General features: G+C 33.4%; 4 protein-coding genes across 4 annotated transcripts; 3 read left to right on the top strand and 1 right to left on the bottom strand.

The window, feature by feature from the left end:
- Positions 1 to 1,428: 1,428 nt before the first annotated feature.
- Positions 1,429 to 4,793, top strand: HELRODRAFT_184085 (hypothetical protein; the record flags this gene model as incomplete). The annotated part of the gene is made up of 5 exons (XM_009015376.1): positions 1,429 to 1,499; positions 1,893 to 1,995; positions 2,438 to 2,554; positions 3,796 to 3,941; positions 4,712 to 4,793. The coding sequence occupies 5 exons, from the start codon at positions 1,429 to 1,431 to the stop codon at positions 4,791 to 4,793; spliced, it is 519 nt and encodes a 172-aa protein (XP_009013624.1).
- A 9,133-nt stretch (positions 4,794 to 13,926) lies between these two features.
- Positions 13,927 to 16,981, top strand: HELRODRAFT_184086 (hypothetical protein; the record flags this gene model as incomplete). Its single annotated transcript, XM_009015377.1, has 2 exons — positions 13,927 to 14,361; positions 16,844 to 16,981. 2 exons carry the CDS (start codon positions 13,927 to 13,929, stop codon positions 16,979 to 16,981), a joined length of 573 nt encoding a protein of 190 aa, XP_009013625.1.
- A 920-nt stretch (positions 16,982 to 17,901) lies between these two features.
- On the top strand, positions 17,902 to 18,507 carry HELRODRAFT_184087 (hypothetical protein; the record flags this gene model as incomplete). Its single annotated transcript, XM_009015378.1, has 1 exon — positions 17,902 to 18,507. The coding sequence occupies one exon, from the start codon at positions 17,902 to 17,904 to the stop codon at positions 18,505 to 18,507; it is 606 nt and encodes a 201-aa protein (XP_009013626.1).
- Positions 18,508 to 24,664: 6,157 nt separating this feature from the next.
- On the bottom strand, positions 24,665 to 25,744 carry HELRODRAFT_184088 (hypothetical protein; the record flags this gene model as incomplete). Its single annotated transcript, XM_009015379.1, has 3 exons — positions 24,665 to 24,752; positions 25,277 to 25,344; positions 25,562 to 25,744. 3 exons carry the CDS (start codon positions 25,742 to 25,744, stop codon positions 24,665 to 24,667), a joined length of 339 nt encoding a protein of 112 aa, XP_009013627.1.
- Positions 25,745 to 26,196: the final 452 nt, after the last annotated feature.

The raw sequence follows: 26,196 nt of genomic DNA on the forward strand, positions 1-26,196 counted from the left end.
ACTCAGATTTTTTTTAATTTTTATGTTCAGTTTGTTATCAATTTACTCGTAAAAAACTAAAAAATTAAAGACAAAATGCTTAGCAGTGACAATGTAAGTCTGTAGTAAAGTAAACAGATTGAAGCACACATTTACTTTATTTTCATGTTAATTTCATTTACTTCAGCTCGAATTTTCACAATATTTTTATTTATAATATTTTAATTTTTGATATTTTTAAGTAATAATTAAATTTGTCAACGAATTTAAAAAGTTTGTTTGCGAAATTGAAAATTTTTCGGCGAATATAAAATGTCAATAACTTCGTAACCATGGAAACAACGGTTACAATTTGCAAATCGAAGATAATGAATGTTACTACTCAGTTACTTAAATCGGTGATTTTTTGCGGTTGAAATAAACAATTTACAATGTTCAAATAACTTGTGTCCCGCTTTTTTTTAACATTATATAACATAATTAATCTATATACCAAAGGATATCTTGGGGTCCGGAAGTGAAATATTTATATTATGTGAAGACATTAACCGACCGCACTATATTAAATATTTATAAATTTATAAATTTTTTTATAGATTTATTTTATCTATTTATAATTTATAAATTTTGCAGCTAGTGAAGATAACGACAATCGTACTCTCGGTTAGTTCTAAGACAAATTATAAACAGTATTAGGTCAAAACTAAGTGTTATATGTAGAAATAATTATTGAAATAGCTATAAATATTTTTCCAATGACAATATTCGTAAAGCTGACGTCAACATTTTTACCCTGAGCAGGTCCTGCAACTTTCCACTCACTTTTAACGGTAGATTGTTTTACTTTTCACTCTTTTTCCTATTCACTACTTGGGATTGAATGGCTCGCAAACCAAATTTTATATTTTTCATTCAATGATATTGAAAATAAAATGATTCATTTGTATATAAATATTATATCAAATATTTTTTATTGCTATTTTGATTCTAATTTTCCAAATTAAAAAATTTTTTTATAAATCATTCGCTCCGCTAGTTTACTAGGCACATGAATGTTGGATTTAAAATAAAATAAATTTATGAGAACATGGCAGAGTTTCATATCTCGAATAATTTCATCTATTCAAAATTTTTCAAAAAATAATCGTTTTTTAGAAACATTACAACAAAACTGCTACTGAATAATGCATTTCGATATATAATTTAGCATGTGCTCAAAAATTGAATTAAATAATTAAAGACTTTTTGAAATTAAAATAAAACAGGAATAAAAGAATTTAAATAGTTTAAGAAAATAAACATTTTTCGATATCCAATCAATGTAAAACAAGGTTTTATGTATTGGCAGATAAAATAAATTATGATAACAATGGTGAATGTTATTTTAAGAAATGTCAGAAATCGTTGAATAAAATGCATCCATACATTTGTAACCTACCTTTGACCGAAATGGCAGCAGGTTGGCAGCATTCTTCCGCTTCACAGTGCTTAATTCACACTGTTTCTTCTGAACTAAGCAAGTCAGTCACGCCATCTTCAGCTTTCACACTACTGCAAAACGCATTTGCATCTGACTGCAGAGACTCTGCACTTTTATCTGGATGAGCCAACTTGAATGTCTCGTACAAATCAAAATATAACTATCTTTTATCAGCCATTTGTTTATTTTTTTAAACTGCGTGCATAGAATATCTAACATATTTGAAAATAGAAATGGTAGCAGTAGTGCTCTGCCTAAATTTAAAACATTATCAGACCTGGAACGCTGGAACGTATCGGCACTTCGGCAGCGGCCTAAAGACGTACGCATCAAGTTAACTCAAACCCAAACTCCCCCAGCGTGACATAATTATTGAATGGCCCAAAAGTAAAAATTAAAGTTAAAATTAGAGTTAGTATTAACAAACCGTCAGCATATTGGCCTTCCACAACCGTCTCACAGATGCTCATTTTGCATTGGAAGTAGCACTCTGGTCGATTGTGACGTGCCTCCTCGTCGCGTTGAGACATTGGAATGTAACGTTGAAAACACACTCCTGATTCGCCACTTTGTAACACGGTGCAATCAACGCAACTGATACATCAGTCAGCTTTACATTCAAAATATCTGGCGTTAAAATAATTACAAGTTTTGTTTAAACTTTGCTAAAATATAAATGATTTTTATAAGTTTATTTTTATTGTTGATTACATTAATTGATTGGTTGAATTATTTCATAAATTTGAGATTTCAAAAATCACGGTTGGGTAAAAAATTTCTTGATTCAATTTTAAGTTACGATAACGAAACCGATAAAATAATTGTTCAACTGATTGCAAATTTATTGAGGACAAAAACAAAATTAAATCTGTGCAACCAGATTAAATCGAACCGCATCCACTGGTAGCCAGAACTCTTCGATGCAAAACAGAAAGAAGACCCAATCAAACCCTCCACAACCAAAAAAACTATTGAAAGGGCTTGTTGTCGAACTTTCTTGAACCATTCTCCCAAAAGCAACATTATCGCAGACATGAATCGAATGTTGGCAATATTTTGGAAAATGCTAGTTTGTGTGGAAAATATAACTTGAAAGTAAGGGATCATTTGTTAAATTTGAATGTCTTTTTATTTTTGTATCTTTCGCTTTCAATCTCTCTTTCTCTTCTCTCTCTCTTTCTCTCTCTTCTATCTATCTATCTTTATGTGTATGTTACTGCGTATGTATGTATGTTTTATATATATATATATATATATATATATATATATATATATATATATATTATATAAATATATATGTGCGCAATATTTATAAAATCTACCTAATTTTTAGCTTGTGAAAGTTTACGAATGAATTTTAACAGTAATTTTGTAAGTATAATCCAATTTATTAAAATTAATTAGAGTCACCACTCAATCAACATATCAGAAAAAGACCATCATCAAAAGACACCTCTACCATATTAGCACTCAATAAAACTTTATCATTTACTCAATCCAGTTTTCCTTTTACTTATCTATCACCTCACTAAGTCATTATTTAGTCCGTCAATAAATTATTTTATTAATTTGCCTTTTAATACCATTAAATTATTTTATTTTCAATATTTTTCATGTTTTAACATTATTAGGTTCTGCGTTTTTTATTTATTTATTTATTCATTTATTTTTTCGTTACAATTTTATACTACTGCCTTGCATGCTGTAACATCTTTTGCGTCTGTCAGATCCTGATTTTTTAAAGAATAATAGAAGAAACAAAATGATCGTCGGTGTTCGTGGTGAAGCGTATAGGCCATATTTCGATTTTACTCATATTGGCGCCTATATATAAATAAATATATATACGTGAAGGATGCATGTGTCGTCATCGCCTACGATTGGCCATGTGAAGCAAAGCGAAAACGATACAATAATTTCCGTTACTGAGCACCAGATGTCTGGTACCCGCCCAAGGAGTCGCCCAAAAAGTCCTGGACGCAGACCATACTCGAGTATTTGAAGGCCCTTGGTTTCAAGGATGTATATGCAGAAGATGATAAGAATAAAATAAAGTACAACACATAACGGATAGAGACTATAAACAAGAATTGATTGATTTGTGCGTGTGTCTCAATTAATCTTAATTGTTATAAGAACTTTTAAAGGTTTACAATATTTAATATTGATAATTTAGATATTGATAAACTTAATAACGAACACATGATGATTGTTGAAGAAACAAAGATTTCCATCCGAGCCAACTTGCTTTTTAGGCTGGAAAATATTTGTTCAAATAATGTCCTCTCTATGACATTATTGAAATTAATTATGACAAATAATGTCTTCTTTTGAAGACTGCCGTATTGATTTGCGAAAATATAATTTTGCTATGGACTATAAGGGGTACTTCACATATCACATCTGAGAAGAAGGCGCTTGGCTACGAGTGTATATTTGAGTGTATCCTCAGGCGGGGTGTTTGCACTGTGTTGTCTGCGAGGTAGGTGTATGCAATTTTCCGACGTGTTGTCTTGTTTTGCACTACATCCATGTGTTTCAGTTGTATACGCGTGCGCACATGCAGCATACGATTTGATTATAAAAATTTTTTCCTAATTGGAATTGAATGGTTTTCATTGGTTGCTTAACTTGATTTCAAGCCTGTCACTAACTGTTCACGTACACGTTTTCAAGAGCAAGCACAACTTTGGAAGCTGTAGCTAAAATTAAAAATAGCTTGAAGTTATGCGGACAAAGATAGAAGTTAAAACGCATGTGTATTGTTATTTGCAAGCACATAAATATCAATTAATTACAAATACAAATAGGTAAATATAAATAGATGATGCAGCAATGACTTTATTTAATTAGTTTAAACGCAACGTGCTTAAATAAAAAAACAATTGATTCACGATAAATTATTATTTTGTGTCATGTTTATCGTTTATTTATTTCCTAAAAAGAGTTGTGTTATACAACTTCATATAACTTGTAATCATTTACGTCTGTGCTATGGTCAAACTACATGCGTTGTGTAGTGTAAACAAACACTTTTTTTATTGAAATTTTTTCAAACTCGAGCGTGATCAACGTTGTTTCCTCACGGAGAGTATTTCAGTCAGACAGTAAAAAATTACATTTTTGCATTTAAATTTATTTCATCTGTCGTTCTGTCGAGAAAGGCAATTTGAATTTTCCAATCACGATAAAAATTAAATTATGCCTTGTAAATATTATTGTAACTTTTGACCTTCGTAACTACCAACACAGATGTTATAACTTCAAAGATCTTTATATTTCCAACACCAATGTTGTAGCTTCCAACGAACGTCAAGTGTTCGTTATTCCGTAGGTTCAAGATTTCCTTTGTTGAATGTTTATTCGAATGCCAACAGTAATGGAAGCAATAAACTAATCCAAGTAACTACATAAATCCCATTTACGACTACGTTTCAAACTTCGCTGAAAGCCTGACTGAAAATCTGTCTTTGCGCGATCTTGTATAGAGTACTCTTTACGATCCTTCACAATCCAAAGATTACAAATATAGCAAAGATAACAATAATTAAGATAACAAATAATATAACGCGATTTGATCATTCCAGCGGTTATAACAGTATTTTCAACTACTACTTTCTTATAATATTCGAACTTTCAATTCCAGAGATAAAATGTTAATACTGAGTTTGAAGAGTTTAGAATTTTTTTCGATTGGCAGTTGAAGTTGAAATGAAAAATAAAGATTTAAAGTCCTCGTTGTTCGATTGCTTGTTTGATTTACGTTGTTGTTTTTGTTGTTGTTGTTATTTTCGCTATTAATTGTTACTATCACTCTCACTGCCATCAACATTGTTATTGTTGTTCTTTTCTTTTATAATTTTTGCCATTATTACTGTCACCATTGTTATTGTTATTAATCGACTTGTCGTCTGCAGTCAGTCTTTTCCTTAAAATTCATTTAAATTTATGTGTTTACACAGCAATGTCTATAATAATAATAATAATAAATAATAATACAAATAATAATAATACATAAATAATTCCAAAATGTTACATTTAGTAAATTTACTGATGTTTATTGCGCTTGAGTTTTTTTCAATATAATTTAATGTGCTGTCAATCGTTCAATCGTTCATTCGTTCATTTGTTCATTCATTCATTCATTCATTCATTCATTCATTCATTCATTCATTCATTTCTTCGTTCATTCGTTCATTCATTCATTCATTTATTCGTTCATTCATTCATTCATTTATTCGTTCGTTCTTCCATTCATTCATTCATTCATTCATTCATTCATTCATTCATTCATTCATTCATTCATTCATTCATTCATTCATTCATTCATTCATTCATTCATTCATTCATTCATTTATTCGTTCATTCGTTCATTCATTCATTTATTCGTTCGTTCATTTTTTCATTCATTCATTCATTCGTTCGTTCGTTCGTTCTTCCATTCATTCATTCATTCATTCATTCATTCATTCATTCATTCATTTATTCATTTATTCATTCATTCATTCATTCATTCATTCATTCGTTCGTTCATTCATTCCTTCGTTCGTTCATTCATTCATTTTTCGTTTCATTTGTCCTTTGTTTCACCAAAATAATTAATTGCTCATGCATTTATCTTTCGATTCTTCATTATTTTTTATTGTTCTCCCTTTTTTTTATCATACTTATAACTAACAAATCGACCCTACAATTCATAGCATCAGTGCAAAGCTAGGGAATATTCCAACCTTGTTAATGAAAGATTGCAGCTTCGGCGGTTCAAACTGACGCAGGGCTGTGTGGTTTTTGCATGTTTCTGCACAGCCGTGCAGCACATACACACTGCCCAGTACCCATTGTTGTCACTTGGACAATTAAAACCTTGTTATTGTTATTTCTTTCTGTACTATTATTATTATTATATACTTTTGGCGAAGTCAGTCATGACCTTATTTCAGCTTCTCTAAATTACCATCATATACCACCAGCTGTAAGGGTTCGTTCTTTAACTTTTCTTATTATTATTTCAACCTCGTAACAAGAACAAGTATGTTGTAACAATCTCTCTATTACAAAGTGAAACACTGTTTATAATGCCCAGCAAGTAATAATAATTACAACTGACGTAAAGAGTCAATATCTATAATTAAATTAATTAAACAACGTTATAAGTAAATATCTTTAAATAATTAAATATATAAATATCTATATTTCACAAATCGTCGGTTCACGAATCCACCACTTCAACTTCCGAGACTCCACGATAACTCTCGCGACGACAACAATTCCTGAACTGAAATTCTGAGCCTCTTGACGGGACCTTCCCAGCGCTTTTATAGACGTTTGGCCGCTATCACTCCCATGTTCAGAAATTGCGACAAGTTATTAATAACTCACGCAAACTGAGTTATTAATAATTATTTGTCCTTGAAGAACAGTTCAATATTTTTAACCAACTTTTTTTTAAACGTTTTTTAACTTGAAATCACCACGGCCACGAGATATTAATTACTTGTTTACTGGTTATCCATTTAAATCGTATAGCGCTACACTGAACCCTGACAACCAGCGATAACCAATTTAATAAAATTTATATACACAGATTATTCGATATCGGTCTCTGGATGCAAAAAGCTAACTCCTCTGATCCCGGTCAAGCGTGGTGTACTACAAGGTGATCCTGCGTCACCGTTGCTGTTCAACTTTTGCTTTAATCCACTCATGAAATTGTTAGAGGGCAGGGAATACCAGCAATGCGGTTACATTTGGGGTCCTTCAGCTTATTTAAAATCAAGGGCATGGTTCCAATTTGCTGATGACTCAGCATTTATCATCACTAAGCTCCCAAGGAATAGTGTTGAAGACAGTGAGGGAAAACATCAAATCAGATCAAATAGTTCGCTGGTCAAAGTCTACGGCCACACTGTCAGAGGTTATTTACAAGTTTATTAGGAAAAGTATCATTCAACAACTTCCAACAAACTCCAACCAAGCAAGATGCGGCAAAACGTCTAAACCACAATGTCCACTATGTGACGCTTATCAAACAAACAAGCATGTTTTGTCCAATTGTAGCTCCGTTGCAGCTTTGAAAAGTTATTCAGATCGTCACAACAAAGTTCTCTCAATAGTTTTAGAAAATATTAAAAAATGCGCAAGTTTGGAAGTCTCGTTGTTTGCCGATCTGGAGTGTGAAGATTTTCGTCCAGTATCAACGCTGTTTAAATCTCTGCGTCCTGATATAGCACTGGTCTGCGACGACACGATCGAGATTTTAAAACTAACGATATGCCACGAAACAAATTTTAAAAAATCTAAAGAATACAAAATTGAAAAGTACTCTCAAGCCATTCAACTTAATTTAAAGAGTGAAAACAATAATTTTAAACTTTTAATTAAAACATTTGAAATTTCTACAATGGGTTTTTAAAATACTTTTAATTTATTGCTGGTCAACTTCATTTGGTCGAACGATTTTAGAAACAATTTAATAAAGTCTTTGTTATCATCATCTTACTCAATATATTGCGATAGGAATAATGAATGAACCTTATTTTTATTGGCTATAATCCTCTATTTGTACTCATTTTTGTTGAGTGATGAGCAAATTAGACTAACAGCTTATTAATTTAAATACTTTATTATATTAAACATTATTTTATATCTATCTTTATATTCATTTTGTGATATTTGATAAAATAAAAGCTGTGTTCCCATTATTATTATTATTATTATTATTATTATTATTATCATTATTATTATTATTATATTTATTATTATTATTACTACTATAAACGAGGAACTTTGTGGGACTGTTTGAGGACCTCGCAGCGCATGTATCGAACAAGGCGTGACCCATCGACATGGAAGTAAGCTAATAAGGAGGGCTGCATCTATCGTCGTAATTGCCACATCGTAAGACCTTTAAAACCTTTAAAACCTATAAGACCTTTAAAACCTTTTGGGATGCGGTTTCCAATGAATTGCAGAAGATTGTTGCTTTGTTTGTCCATTCTGTACGGTATATTTTCCAGATTACAAATAGTTTAAAGTTAAATGAAAACTAATAAACAAATAATGAAAATGTTAATAATATAAATAATAATATTAACTCTGATTTTACATTTACATTTTACGTACTAATACTAGCCAACCAAGCCTCCTCTTAACACATTTTGAAGATAATTATGAAAACACAAATTAAGATTAGAAGCAGAAAGCTTTATCAACTGGGTAGTCACCATCAGTGTATATAGTTGAGGTGTCAGGTCATGCTGCTGTTGCACTAACCGACCGGCTTCGAATGCAAGGAAAACCGCCTATTGCATGCGATGTTGTGTGTGCTTGTGTGTGCCTGCGTGTATGTGTGTGTTCATGAAGAGTGATTTATGATTTATATAGCAATACATTAGTGCCTCTAATGTAAGTTCTCACTATATTAATACACCGAATGTGTATGTTTTTGTATATGTGTATGTATGTATGTGTGTGTGTGTGTAAATGTGTGTTAAGAATGTGTGTGTGTGTGAGTGTGTGTATGTATGTTTGTATGTGTTTGCGTGTATGTGTGTGAATGTGTGTATAAATGAGTGTGTATGAATGTGTGTGTATGTGTGTGTATGTGTATATAAATGTGTTTATGTGTGTGTGTATGTGTGTATGTATGTATGTGTATGTGTGTATGTGTATGTATGAATGTTTGTGTGTATGTGTGTGTTTGTGTGTATAAATGTGTGTGTGTATGAATGTGTGTGTGTATGTGTATATGTCTATGTGTGTATATCTGTGTGTATGTTTGTGTGTGTGTGTATGTGAGTGTATGTATTGTGTGTATGCGATTGTGTGTAAGTGTGTGTGTATGAATATGTGTGTGTGTATGTGTGTATGTATGTTTGTATGTCTTTACGATACGATACGATACGATACGATACATTTTATTTGTCTCCAAAACAAAGGAAAAAAGAAGACAAGGATGACCATAAAAAGTTAACAAGTAACCTATCAAGTATAGCCACCTTACACATATCATAATTGAAAAGAAAATAAAATTAATTTCTATAAAAAAAAATTGTATGAGTGTGAATGTGTGTGAATGTGTGTGAATGTGTGTACAAATGTGTGTGTATGAATGTGTGTGTGTGTGTGTGTGTAAATGTGTGTATGTATGTGATGTGTGAATGTATGTGTGAGTATGTGTTTGTGTGTATGTGTATGTATGAATATTTGTGCGTATGTGTGTGTATGTGTGTATAAATGTGTGTGTATCAATGTGTGTGTGTGTATGTGTGTGTATGTGTATCAATGTGTGTATCTATGTGTGTATGTGTATATGTGTTTAATAATAATAATAATAATAATAACTCTATTAACAATGATGTTTGAATGTTTGATTGTTTGGGTTGTGTTTACGAATGTATTGGCGGCTATAATTGGTTTCTAGCTATCATTAAATACATACATACATACATACATACATACATACATACATACATACATACATACATACATACATACATACATACATACATACATACATACATACATACATACATACATACATACATACATACATTCATACATACATACATACATACATACATACATACATACATACATACATACATACATACATACATACATACATACATGCATGCATCACGGGGTGCCACAAGGATCCATACTAGGACCCCTTCTATTTTCTATCTACATAAATGACCTCTGCAATGTTTCGCCCTCAACCAAATGCGTACTGTTCGCAGACGACACCAACCTTCTTTTTACTTCCAACAACCTACCAGATTGCTCTGAACATATCAATCTTGAACTCCAAAAATACTCTAACTGGTTATCCAATAACAAACTAATCATAAATTATTCGAAATGTGCATACATTATTTTTGGCCCAAAAATACTCACCAACCAAGTTCCTAACCTAAACCTATTAGTTAATGGTGTTCCTATAAGCCGCACCCTGTCTACAAAATTTCTTGGAATGACCATCACAGAAAATCTTTCATGGAATTCTCACCTACAAACTACCTCAGACAAAATTAACAAACTCACAGGCATCTTCTACAAAATGAAATATAAACTCTCTCTTTCTGCTCTTCGCACGCTTTATTACACATTCATCTACCCTTATCTAACCTACTGCATCACACTATGGGGAAATAGTCCAAAAAGCCACCTGAATAACCTAATACTTTCCCAAAAAAGATCAATACGTTTAATTTTTAACCTCAAACCCGATTCTCATACTAAACCCTTCTTCCTAGCAAAAAAAATTTTACCAGTTAACTTCATCTGTCTTTACTACTTTGCTTTATTCGTTTTTAAATTTATCAACAATCTTCTCCCACCTCACTTTATCAACTTCTACACATTAAGTAACTCCGTTCAATCTACAACCACTAGACACACCCCTCTCTTCTATATCTACAAAACTCGCCTCAAATTAATCCAGACAAGCATAAAAATAACAGGTCCTAAAATGTGGACAGAACTTGTACCTCCCCATCTAAGAGCCATCATAAACCTACAACATTTCAAGCCAAAATTCCGTGCTTTTTTATTGACACTGGATCTCGACTCCCCCGCCTAATATTAACAAATGATGCGGATGAATGGTCTTTATGAATGGTTAAACATTTATGTGTTTATATATGTACTGAGCGAACATTTACATAGTTGTATGTCTATATATGTATGACACGAACATTTACTTATTTATCTTCAATTATCTTTCTGCTTCAGTTATTTTCCTTATTTTATTTCATTAACTATTCATGTATCTACCTGCGGTGGCCACCACAAGACAAACAGTCTTATTCGGTCTCCGCATATTCAACTTCATAACTTTTATTCACTTATTTGATATGTTGTTGATTATGAATAAAACTTTGAAAATGAAAAAATGAAATGAAAAAATGAAATACATACATACATATATACATACATACATACATACATACATACATACATACATACATACATACATACATACATACATACATACATACATACATACATACATACATACATACATACATACATACATACATACATACATACATACATACATACATACATACATACATACATACATACATACATACATACATACAAATAAATAAACATACATACATACATACATACATACATACATACATACATACATACATACAATAGACAAGTCAGTCTATTGGTTAAAAAATGTACGTTCCAACTACGTAAATTACGTCAAGTCACAAAATCGGTAGGTAGAGATACAATGACTCTATTAGTACATGCTTTTGTCAACTCTAGATTGGATTATTGTAACAGTCTTTTATATGGCATAGCTGATAAACTGTTGTCTAAACTTCAGATGGTTCAGAATCAGGCTGCTAGAATGATATATCGCAAATTAAAATTTGATCATGCATCACCAATTCTAAAGGAGTTGCATTGGCTGCGTGTTAAACAAAGAATCATGTTCAAGTTGGGTGTAATGGTATTTAAAAGTTTAAATGGTCTGGTTCCGAAATATTTAGAAGATAAGTGTATTCGAGTTTCATCTATGTCATCACATGGGCGTCTAAGGTCTGCTGATTCAAACACGCTGTATGTTAGAGATCAGAATCTGAAAACAGCAGATAGAGATTTTGCAGTTGCTGGGCCTATTTTTTGGAACAGCCTACCTATCGAACTACGTATATCCGGGTTATCATTAGCCGAGTTTAGAAAACGTCTAAAGACATACCTATTTGGTAACTCCTAGTGATCTCAACCGATGATGGCTTCGCTTTCAACATGCTTCATACGAGGAGAGCGCTGATGAGAATTCAAACAAAGCAGGATGGCCAAAATAAATTTATATAATTTATATAAAATTTACCTAGTAATCTAGTTTGGCCACCTAAGCAGAAATGTCCTAAGTTAAAACATAAATTTTCAGCAGCGTCATGTTAGTTTGCTTTTGTCTGACGTCACAGATTGCTCAAATTTAGTTGATTGAGTAGGCTTTTAGTATTTGTTGAATGAGGATGCAGTTTGCTTGATAACTATTTGTGGACGAAAATTGCAACTAAATATTCATGCAGGTTATTAAATTTTAAATTATTTGGATTTTAATTGGGTTTTTTCTTTTTTGGTTAAGTTAATGCCCACATCAGGTTGTAACGGTTAATAATTGGTTGTGAGGCTTGTTGATTATTGCGTTGAATTTTTGTACATAACTAGTAACTTGTGTGGATAAATCCTAAAAATCGTCATTTGAACTAGTATTACTTCTTTTTGGTCATCTATTTATTTATTGATTTTGTGTTAAATATATGTGTGTTCTGACATTTAACTGAGTGACAATCAACTTTCTTTCTTTTGTCTTATTTATTTTTTCTTGCACTTATTGTAGGCGCTTTTGAGATTTTATTAAAAAGTGATTTATAAATTTTCATTTAATAATAATAATGCACATATACATATGAAACAAAACGAAACAAAATTTTATTTGCTTCTCAAATTGAAAATTAAAAGAAAAAAAGGTATTTGTTTAAATGGGTTAAGCAAATGCATGGAACAAATGGTATTTTAAAAAACGTCAACTATTGGGTTGTATACGCTGATTTGGAATAAAGACAAAATTTTCCAAAGTACATCAAAAAAACAAGCATGAGACCTGACATGGTGGTGGCATCTGAAAATACGGATTCAGTCATCTTTATTGAACTAATTGTGTTGTACGAAGATAACACGCTCAGTAGCCACGATTTAAAAACTGCAAAGTACAGACAGCTGATTCAAGATTTAAACAGGAAAAGATACAAGACCAGGTTTTACGCTGTTGAAATTGGTGCATAAGGAAGAGTGGGAGCGTCGATGTATACACTTTTCAAAAAGGCGGGACTGTCAAGCGTACAGCATGCATGAAGAAAGTTATTAGTAGCGCAGAGCAAGCTTCGTATTGGTTGTGGCTGAACAGAAATAAAATAGTGTCTGCTAAATTAGCAAGCCATAGCTAGAGTAATACGACTTTGCATTTAAATATAAAGCTAAATTTTGGTATAAATAGCAGATCGACGCCGCTTGAAAATCAACAGTCGTCGAGTAGCGTTTGAGTGATTTAGGATTGTGACCTGGTTTCTCGAGAATGTAATGAGGTTGTTAAGGGCCGAAACATTTGTCGACGGGAATTCCTTCTCTAAAAACTTTTCGATGATTTGGCTCAACTAAGTTTTTACATACATTTTGTGGCTACAGCCAAGGACACTCGTAAAAAGCCAAGTGACGCTAGGAAATACTGGTTACTTCTTGAAGGACAGATGGCAAGTCGGAAAGACTATTAGGATTACATATGGGTTGGCTGCCCAGTGATCTACTCTACTAGCTTTGACAACCAAAAATAAATGCACCCAGAGCTTCAACCGAAAGGAGGAGGAGAATGATGAGCTCAAGACGCTTCAACAGGACATACTACAGCACAAAGATTGAAAGTACATCAAACCAAGATGGGATGTTTGCTATGTCGGAAATCGCAACGCGTGAATCCATCCGGATTTGGTAAGACCGCGAAAAATGCTCACCCGGAGGACGACCACAGTGTAAGCGGTATCCCTGTGACCGACTGCAATATTCCTATTTGGAAACGTGTAAAATTATCTCCAGCTTCTGATAACAATTCATGGTCGAAGCTAGTTGTTAATTTATTTATTGAACTAAAATTCATTAACACCAGTGGTAACGTACAATGTTTCACAAATGTCATCTATAAAAAATGTGTAGCAACCTTTGAGTACAAAGGAAAGGTTAAAAAACCTGCTGTAAAAAAATCAAGGAGACAAAAAAAGATAGGGATCCTAAAAAGGAAAAAAGATCGATTAAGGAACCAACGGAAGATTGCGGCCGTAGATGAACGAGTTGGCGTGGACATACTCTGGAACAAAGTTAGAACAAGATAAGCATGTTTGCGCAAAGCCGAAAGGATTAGTCAAAAAACGTCAAAAGAAGAAAATAAGTCAAAAATTTATTCCAAATCCATATTGTTTTGAGAAAAAGCTGTTTGATCCACCCAAATCCGGCAGTCTAACAGTTTGCAAAGATGATCTGAAAAAACACCCCAAACGAACGTAGGCAATCGAGGAAAACAACTAAAAGAAAATGATCTGATGATTGACAAAAAAAACCCAAAGCATGTTTTTCAACAAAATCCTCCTGCTTTGTGTGAATTGAAAAAGATTTCGAGCAGTCGAAAAACTGTTCTTCGTAAGGAGGTTGTTAAGGGCCGAAGCATTTGTCGACGGCAATTTCTCCTCTGAGGACTTCTCGATGGTTTGGCTCAACTAAGTTCATACATACATACATACTTACATACATACATGCGTACGTACATACATACGTACATTCATGCATACATATACATACTAAATAACATACATATATACATAGCTTGGACATCTATATAATATAGTTTACTATATAGAAGTCTATGATACATACTATACATATATACATACATACAAACAAACAAACATAAATTCATACATTCATACGTACATTCATACGTACACACGTACGTACATATATACATATACATTAATTGTCTTATATCCTTATGTCAATCGAAATTGAAATTTTTATGTTTGTCTTTGGTTAATTTGCCAATTAATTTATTGTTGAGCAGTTTATTAGCTGATTTTATAATCAATGTCTACTGATGAAATAAAGTAAAAACGCAAATATGTAAATAATGTGCATGGATGGCAACGTCTACAAAATTTAATGATGTCATACAAGAGATGGGCATGGGAACGGGAATCACGGAAAGTCCATGGAGTTTCTGTGAGAATTATTGAAACTTAATTTTCGAAAATTGGATTTTATGTTGTTCAGTCAACAACCTAACGTATTGCTAAATAACATGCGACGGTCTACAATGAACGGGTAAAAATTTAATGGCCTATATCAAATATATACGCCTAAGTTATTTTTAGTCAACTAAACAATCAATCAGTCAGTCACGTGTAGCTTGAACATTCCTTCATGCTGTTCAAAAGACAAATCTATATAACCGTATATAACACTGTATGACTATCTATATTCAATAACTCTACATAACTATATATAACTCAATATAACCGTATATAACACTATATGACTATCTATATTCAATAACTCTACATAACTATATATAAATCTATATAAACGTATATATCACTAGATATAATCAATAACTCTACAAAACTATATATAAATCTATATAAACGTATGTATCACTATATAACTGTTCGAGAAGCTGCCGGTCAAAAAAGTGAACCGTATATATCACTATATAACTACATATAATCAATAACACTATATAATTATATATAAATTATATAACTATATATAACTATATATAATCAATAACTCTACATAACTATTTATAATTCTATATGACCGTATATATCACTATATAACTATATATAATTAATAATTCTACATAAATATATATATAAATCTATATAACCGTATATAACACTATAAAGACTATATATATTCAATAACTCTATATAACTATGTAGAAATCTATATAACCGTATATAACACTGTATGACTATCTATATTCAATAACTCTACATAACTATATATAAATCTATATAACCGTATATAACACTATATGACAATCTATTTTCAATAACTCTACATAACTATATATAAATCTATATAAACGTATATATCACTAAACATAATCAATAACTCTACAAAACTATATATAAATCTATATAACCGTACGTATCACTATATAACTATATATAATCAATAACTCTACATAACTATATATAAATCTATATAACCGTATATATCACTATATAACTACATATAATCAATAACTCTACATAACTATATATAAATCTATATAACCGTATATATAACTATATATAATCAATAACTCTACATAACTATATATAAATTTATATAACCGTATATATCACTATATAACTACATATCATCAATAAAACTATATAACTATATATAAATCTATATAACCGTATATAACACTATATGACTATATATATTCAATAACTCTACATAACTATGTACAAATCTATATAACATCTTTATCCACTGCAAAGATACATTTGTATCTATTGCAGTGGTAAATTTATATATATTGCAAATTTATGATTTCATCTACTGCTGACATATATTTGTATCTACCGTAAAAAAATACAAATTTATTCATTGCAGAGACATTTGTAACTATTGCAGAGATTTTTTTTCTGATCTTTGCAGATTTTAAAACTTTTTTTCGGTACACAATAACAGGCTCGTTACGATCACAAATACCATTTTACTGCGGCCTAGGCACATTCAAGTAAACAAGCACCAAACAAACGTGCAAACGGATAAACGAACAAACGAACGAACAAACGAACGAATGAACAGAAAAAAGAAAAAAAAAACAGGCACGCATATTTGTATTTGAAAGAGATTTCTTCAGACCTCAGAATTCAAACAAAAGAGATCGCTCTCAGATCTCTTTTGTTTGAAAAAAGAGATCGCTCTCAGATCTCTTTTGTTTGAATTTTTAACATCAAGATATATAGATTTCTGTCAAACCTCCTTTGTTTGAATCTTTAACGTCAAGATGTGTATTTATTATTATTCTTTAAAAATCAGAATTCGTCAAACGCAGAAACTATTAAAATACAGCATGCAAGGCAATAGTATAAAACGGCAACGAAAAATAAAGGAGAAAAAATGTTTAAACATGAAAAGTATGGAAAATAAAATAAAGTAATTGTTTAAAAAGGCAAAGAAATAAAATAATTTATTAATAGACTAGTTAATGACATAGTAAGTTAAGTATTCGATAAGAAAAAAAATACACAAAATTTCATATATATATATATATATATATATATATATATATATATATATAAGATATATATATATATATATATATATAATATATATATATTATTTAATTATTATTATTTAATGCATTTGTATAGCGCCTAATAAATGAAATCTCACAGGCACTCTCAAAATCCAGTAACAATAAATTAGAGAAATGATTGTCAAAAGTCAACAGTTTATTCACAATGTACAAGTACTGAATGGTTGTTAATGCCGGGGGTGGTGATGGGGATAAGCTCCCATCATCTATCAAATGCTCCCATATGGCAAGCGTCTCAAAGAGCCTCTGACAACCAAGCCCAATTCCTGGCCTTCACGCGGCAGAACTGTTTAAACTAACAGGAGAAGGGGCAAAGGCGAATAACTGGCGCCATAACCAGTTGCTTCGGGCAGGTGAGCTCGTTAGCCTTGGTCGGCTATTTACCTAGGAGAAGGAAAACTCTGACTTCAAACCTCCGCTGCCTTGCGGCATATCTGTTTATGGGAAAGGCTATGGGAGCAAATCCAGACAGAAAACCACAATCCACCACCTGAGTTGCGGTCCAATAATATCAGGTGCCAGTCCAAAGTCCGGATAGAAAGGAATGGTTGACAGGAGCTTGCTACACTTTCGTAAAAACGCTAATAACACGATGGTAGTCCAAAAAAAGTATGCACATACCGGCTCGGATGTCGCCCGGGTGAACAAGGTCCGCGCTGCAGCTTTGGGTACTAGAGGCTGCAGTGTAAAGTATGCTACCGAGTCCCAAAAAGATAGACTGAAGATGGGGTTGACAGTTAGAGTTTGGAATGTCAGGTCATTGTGGCAGACAGGGGCTTACGCGTTGATGGAGAAAGAACTTGAACGATTCAGATATGATGTGGTTGGTCTGTGTGAGATCCGATGGACAGGAGGTGGAGAAATGGAAGGTGGGAAGATATTATGGTCTGGAACAGAGAGGGAGCACGTCTATGGAGTTGGAATGGTTATTGGCGAAAAAGCAAAAAAAGCACTGTTGGAGTACAATCCAGTGAATGAAAGAATGATGTATGCGAGGTTTAAGGGATACCCGAGAGACATTGATGTGGTAGTGGCCTTTGCTCCAACAATGGATCACTCGGATGCAAAAATCGAGGCATTCTACGATCAACTGGAGCAAACATTGAATGTACTGCCAAAGAAAGATGTTAAGATTATCACCGGAGATTGAAACGCAAAGATCGGAAGAGAAAATATTGGTTTTGAAGAAGTCATGGGAAAATACGGTATAGGAAACAAAAATAATAGAGGAGAAAGACTGCTGGAATTTGTAAAGGACCAAAAAATGTATATAACAAATACAAAAACACAAAATACCAAAAAATGGACATGGGAATCACCAGATGGAAAAACAACGAACATGATAGATTTGATTTTGATAGAACAGAAATGGATGAAATTTGTTACTCAGTGCCGTGCTTTTCCAAGTGCAGAGATTGGATCAGATCATCGTCTAGTGTTATGCAACGTCAAGATGAAAATAACGAAGAGACTAAAGTCAGGCAAAAAAATCAAAAGAGTGAAATATAGCACAGAAATGATAAAAGAGAAGTTAAAAGACATCAGAAATGTAATAGAAAACAAATTGGATACAAAAACAAAGTACGATATGAAAACAAGAGTCAATAACTTGGAGAAAGTGCTTAAGACTGCAGCCGAAAAATGCGAAGAAGGGAAAAACATAATAAAACCCTGGATAAGTGATGAAACTTGGAAACTCGTAGAGGAAAGAAGACAGCTGAAAGCAACAAAAAGACAAAACAACGAAAATGAGATGAAATATAAACAACTGTGTTGCAAAATAAAGAAAAGTGCCAGAGCAGATAAAAGAAGATGGATAAATGATAGATGCGAAAGGGTAGAAGCACTAGCTGGACAAAACAAAACAAGAGAGGCGTATCAGCTAGTCAGACAGTTAAAATGAAAACTGAAGAATACGTCAAGGATTATTAAAGACAAGGATGGAAATGTTCTAACTGAAGGCCAACAAATCAAAGATAGATGGTCGGAATATATCAAGGACCTGTTCACAGATAAAAACACGTATACAAAGGAGGTGTTACAGGCTTTAAAAGAAAAGTAGTCAATGAGGAAGAAACGGAAATAACATTGGAGGAAGTAATAAAAGCAATGAAGAAAATGAGGAACAACAAGAGCACAGGGAGAGACGGAATTCCCATAGAGCTGATCAAAGCGGCAGGACCAATTGTATGTAATGAGATTCACAAAATCTGCCAAAAAATCTGAGACAGTGGAAAATGGCCAGAAGATTGGTGTAAATCAATCTTGATCATGTTGCAAAAAAAAGGAGACCTGAAAGACTGCAACAACTACAGATCAATAGCACTGATCCATCATATGTGCAAGATCATGCTGACGATCTTGAAAGAACGATTGGAGAAAGACATAAAGCAGCATTTAGGAGAGGAGCAGGCAGGTTTCAGAAAGGACAGAAGTACAGTCCAGCAAATCTTGATGTTGAGACTATTGTTGGAAGATGCAGGAAGCAGAGGTCAAACAACTTTTCATTGTTTTGTGGATTTTAAGAAGGCGTTTGATTCAGTCTGGCACGAAGGTTTGTGGGCAACTTTGGAAAATATGAGAGTGTCAACAAAAATGGTAAGGGTGCTGAAAGGGCTTTATGAGGAGTCAACAATGGCGGTAAAGGTAGGTACAGAGTTGGGAGAATGGATCAAAGCGAGCATAGGAAGTAGACAAGGAGATCCAATATCACCATTACTGTTCTTAGCACTGTTGGAAAGAGCCTTGGAAAAAATGGAGAATGCAGATATTGAAGGAATCGACATTGGAGGCAGAGTGATAAGGGACCTCAGGTTTGCAGATGATATAGATCTGCTAGCATCTAGTGCAGAGGGTCTACAGAAACTGATCGAGTTGACGTATGATGGTGGAAGTAACCATGGACTACACATCAACAGCAGTAAGACAAAGATAATGATTTCGGAAGCAGGTGGAAACAATGATGAATTCCAGATAGGAGCAGAAAAGCTCGAACAAGTGAAACAATTTATATATCTCGGCAGCCTCATAACTGATGACAATAATTGTTCGAAAAAAATTGATAGAAGAATAGCAATCGCGAGAGGAATGTTTGCATCTTTGAAAGTAATATTGAAAAACGGTAATGTATCTACAAAAACAAAATTAAAGATCGTAGAAGCGTGTGTGTTTTCTACATTGATGTATGTATGTGAGGCTTGGACGTTGAAGAAAAGAGACAAAGACAAACTGGAAGCATTCGAGATGCATTGTTATAGAAAGTTGCTGGGAATCAGTTGGAGACAAAAGATAAGAAACGATGTCATAAGAAAACAACTTGGAAGACAAAAATCTGTGTATGAAAGTGTCAAGGAAAGAAAGCTGGGTATCTTTGGGCACATCTGCAGAATGACAGACGACAGACTGATCAAAAAAGTACTGATGAGAAAGAGGGACTGGAAGAAAAAAGTTGGAAGACCTGTGAGGAAGTGGATGGATGATATAACGGAATGGACGGGGGTTGGAACATTGGGCTCAATGAAGATGGCGAGGGAAAGAAAAGGATTTTGGAGAGATAGAAGAATACCATTGGCCTCAACGGTCCCTTAAGGGATTACAGAGGATCATTGAATGAATGAATGAAACAAGTACATTAAACAAAAATACAATGTATACTTGCATAATATAAAAAAAGCGGGTAAATAAAAAAAATTAAGTCAAACTAACAAATCATAAATTTAAAGTTTGCAAATAAAACATGACACTAGTTCCATATCATCGTTTCACATCAGAACATGTCCTGACATTGACATCGGCATTTCTGGTGCTGGCACTTTTGCTGTTGTTATTGAAAACCCAATTCCTAACCTGAATATAATCAAGAACTTGATCTTTCAACTATTTCCGCATACTTCTCATCTACACACAACCGGAATGACGTAGAAGGGTGGCTAAAAATTTGTCTGACATTGCTGAAGAAGGTAACAATGATGATGGAAATTTTATAACAGTCAGACGTAAGGAAAGAAGAAACATTTTACTATCAACTAATACAAGTCCATGTTGTCATGCAATATCAAAGACCACTGTTGAACCTCATAGGCCTACGCAACATAAAATATCAGCTAGTAAAGTTGTATATCGGAAAAAATTTTTATCACATTGGTAATGTTTCAAAGACTTGTGTATCCAATGTTGTTGACCACCTTGAGTCAATTGATGTTAAAGTTTTGTCTTGCTACCCTGTATTCAAGAGGAGAGATGACAAAGTAAAACTTAATGGAACCTAACAACGTTGTTAGCCGTGACATGACACAAGTTTTTAATAAATATGAATTGCAACAATTACATCGTGTTGATTCAATTTCAAAGAAATTTATAAATGCAAAATGAGCAAACATATTCAACGAAATTTGTATATATATATATATATATATATAATATATTATATTATATATATATATATTAAATATTTTTAAAGGCTGGAAGGGGACCATAATTGTTGCAATTTTTGATTTTACGCGTCATCAGCGCTTATATATGAGCATTTCAAGGTTTTACAATTATCTTTCTGTGTATGCTAGAATAAAAGCACTTCTCATCTATAGAGTATTGTTAAGCTCAATCGTAAACTTTCAAAAGCTAACAGTTCTGTAGATTTTATCAAATATTGCATTATATATTGTTATAATTCTCGCGATGGGTTCAAATCCTCGATTGAATAAAATATTCCAAACAGTTATTAAACTTTATTTACAGAAGAAATCAACTATTATTAGTTATTAAACTTTATTAACAGAAGAAATCAACTAATCGTTTATTTCCAGTAAATTCAAACTAACGCAACAATTAACTTTTAAATCGTTCAAAATCTATCGCTATGACAACGTCAACAAACAAATCAAATATCGCTTTAAATAATTCACCGAATCGCTATTCACGAAATCACAAAATCACGAATATCACTAATCACGAATATCACTAATCACGAATATCACTAATCACGAATATCACTAATCACGAATATCACTAATCACAGATTTCTTGCGACGTGCGCTTATATACTCTTCGCAAGCGTCGTTTCTAGATCCTTCTAGTTCTAGATGGTCCGATTCTAGCATACTCTAGAATGCTCCAGTCACTAGAACATTCCAGAATACGCTAGAATCTAGTGCGTTCGGTAGCACGGTTATAACATTACCCCCTTCTTAGTTCTGTTCGTCCCGAACAGCTTTCGTTCCGGTGTCCGCATGGTACGGAGCCAGTCTATCCAAATGAACGATCTTCATTCTTGCTCTCGGCTTCCGATATTCCTGAATACGGTAGACGACGTCATTCAAGCGGGTGATGACTTGATAAGGTCCTTCCCACCCTCGCTGGAGCTTTGGAGAACGTCCTTTTTTTCGCTGTGGGTTGTACAGCCAAACTAACTCGTCGACAGCAAAACCGCCACTGCTTCCTTTCAAGTCGTATCTGGTTTTGGCCGCCTCCGTGTTTTTCATAATTTTAAGGCGTACGTAACGGTGGATTTGGTTTAATCGCTGTCCACGTATTCTGTTAATGGTTGGTGTGGTTCAGGTAGTACGCCATATTTCACATCAGCTGGAGTTCTTAAGGTAGTCCCAAACAGAACTTTTGATGGCATTTCTCCAGTAGTTGTGTGGTTGCCAATCCCAGAAAACTGCGCGATTCATTTTTATCCTTTGGAGTTGGCCAGTCTTTCACAATTTCTATCTTGCCGGGATCGGCTCGAACTCCATCTGAAGATACCACATGTCCCAAATAGTTAACTTCTTTAGAAAATAACCTGCACTTTTTAACGTTCAGCTTTAAATTTGCCACCCGAAGTCTTGTGAAGATCTCCCGTAAGTTTTCGACGTGTTGATCAAATGTTCTTCCTAGAACAATTATGTCGTCTAAATAGACAAGACAAGTTTTCCAGTTAAGACCTTGCAATACACATTCCATCAGTCGCTCGAATGTAGCTGGAGCATTGCACAATCCAAATGGCATGACGGTGAATTGCCACAACCCCGATCCGATAGAAAACGCTGTCTTTTCGCGATCGTTCTTGTCGATTTCTACTTGCCAGTATCCGCTTTTCAAATCAAGCGTAGAGAACCAACTTGAGCCAGATAGGGTGTCCATGATGTCATCAATCCTCGGTAACGGATAGCTGTCCTTTTTAGTCACATCATTTAACTTCCTATAATCAACGCGAAAACGGGTAGTGCCGTCCTTCTTCTTTACCAAAACAACTGGCGAAATCCAGGGACTTGATGACGGTTCGATGACGCCTTGATTTTGCATTGTCGTTATCATTTCGTTTACTTCTGTTTGTTTTGTTAGAGGAAGACGTCGTGGTACTTGTCGGATCGGTTTCGAATCCTGAGTATCAATTCGGTGAGTTACCAGAGCTGTTTTACCTTGGCACAAGAAAGAAAAGAAGGAGGCGGATTGGTTTTCACAGAATCCAAGGCCTGTTTTCACTGGGCCTGTCAGTCAGTCAGTCGGTCGGCTTTCGCACAACCCTGGCCTGTTTTCACTGGGCCGTCGAGTCTGATCGGCTTTCGCACGACCAAGGGCCTGTTTTCACTGGGCCTGTCTGTTAGTCGGTCGGCTTTCGCACAACCCCGGCCTGTTTTCACTGGGCCGTCAAGTCTGGTTGACTTTCGCACAACCAACACAAAACAACAAGAGTCAGAACAACACTGGAAACAAATTGTGTGACTTTAGTACGCGTGCGAAACTATGCTAATGAGCATAGAGTCTCGTACCAAATCCACTTTTGGGAACTTAAGACGTTTCTGAAACTATGCCAATGAGCATAGGATCACGAGTTAAAACTCTTAGGGACCAGAATAGGCACCGATTATTCGAACCTGCCTAACTAGTCAAACCAGTGCGTATTCTTTTCCACACTCTTCCTCCTCCAGAGATGAGATAAAGAAACTCTATATCAAAGCAAAATTAGATTTTGTTTCGGGTGTTTTTAAACATAAAAATTTCCAAGGTATGTCCAATTAATCAAAAAAACTACTAATTAATTTTTAAAATAATTTGTAATAATTTATGACGTCATCTAAATTGCAAAACAAAAAAATCGTCGTCACCTATCGAGTAAATTAACTTGCACCATGCCCCCTATTGAGTGAATAAATTTTGCGTTGAAAACTTTGAAGTATTTTTAGTCAGTATTATTTCATAATTCTGACAATATATATATATATATATATATATATATATATATATATATATACTATATATATATAATATTGTCTATTATATATATATATATATATATATATATACTATAAAAATTTTTTTAACTAAGCATACACCTCTTCTGAGGTCTTTTCGAGAGAGGCGCCATACAAGTTCTGATACTGATATGTATATGATATGATGTATGTATATCTGTGTGTGTGCATATGTGTTGTGTTTGTGTGTGTGTGTGTGTGTGTGCGTGGTGTGTGTGTAAAATATACTATATATATATATACATTAAACTAAGCATTTTTTTGCAGACACGGCATTTCAAATTTTTGACTGCGTTTTTGACGTCGATTCAATTGTTGAAACATTTAACTGATCCCCAAGTTGGCTGTGGTTTCGTGAATGGCTGACGCAACGACAGAGTTTTTATCAAATTATTTTCAATTTTAATTACATACCTTACGTAGAAAGCAATTATGTATCAATAGTAGTTTCATTACGTGAACTTTTGGTCTGATCATTATAAGTTTCGTTTTAATATCTTTCTAACATATAAGCTTGTAGATGATTGATTTATTAATGACTTCATAGGTTGATAATCGGTAAAATACTCGTTAATTTAGTTAAATTAATTTTATGAGTGATCTTCTCATAACATTAGCAAACTGTTTTGCTAAAAAATTTTAATTCATTTAAAAAGATATTTAAATGAATTATTATCTAACATGACTTCATAAGTCAACAAAGATGTTATCTCAGAACCGTGACAAATAGCACCATATAGACTTAACGTCTTGATTGTTCAGGCATTCGATTGAATTCAATTTATTCATTTTATCATTCATTTTTTCAACAACTATGCAATTTATTCCATTTTTAATATAGTTAATTATTTTTAAACAAGATATAAAATAGGCTATCTTTTAAAAATTACTTAACAGCATGGAAAATCGACATCATCATCCTCATCTTCATCCTCATCATCACCATCATCACCATCATCATCCAACTCTCACGAAACGGATGTTGGTCCTTAAGCGTAGAGGCATAAGAATAACAGGGGGAACAATTTGGGTCCCAAAGGCCAACGCGAATATAAACAGAAGGACCGTGGTGACGATGTATGCGAGAAAGAGTTGGACGCTACTCAGCCCTGTTGTGATGTGTTCAGCTTCTGCTTGGTTCATCGCCATCTTCAGTACATTGACCTTCTTACTTACGACCAGAGGTTAGGTCGAATAATTTAGATGTATACATTTAACTTTAATTTGCTTTATTTGGTAAAATTATCACTCTTCAAAAAATTTTGAATCTTTGATTTTAAAAATATGTCTACGCAATAAAATTTATAGTTTGGATTTAAAATTATATTATTTTTTATTTTTTTTTAGCCTATATTATTGCAGCTCGGACATAAGTAGAACCGCTTACAATGTTACAGATAATTTATCTATATATCTTTTTTTATTATGTTCTTCATATCTTCAACCATTGATTTGAAGCAGCCATATTTGCCACAAAGGCTGTTTATCCTTCTCACACGACGTACACATGTATTTATGTGCACGCGCAAGCACCGCTTCATATACGCTGAGTATATGATAGCCATTGAGATGTTTGAATTAGCGAGTATTCAAACCACTGA

The sequence above is a fragment of the Helobdella robusta genome (assembly GCF_000326865.2).
Source record: "Helobdella robusta unplaced genomic scaffold HELROscaffold_153, whole genome shotgun sequence".
Lineage (NCBI taxonomy): Eukaryota > Metazoa > Annelida > Clitellata > Rhynchobdellida > Glossiphoniidae > Helobdella > Helobdella robusta.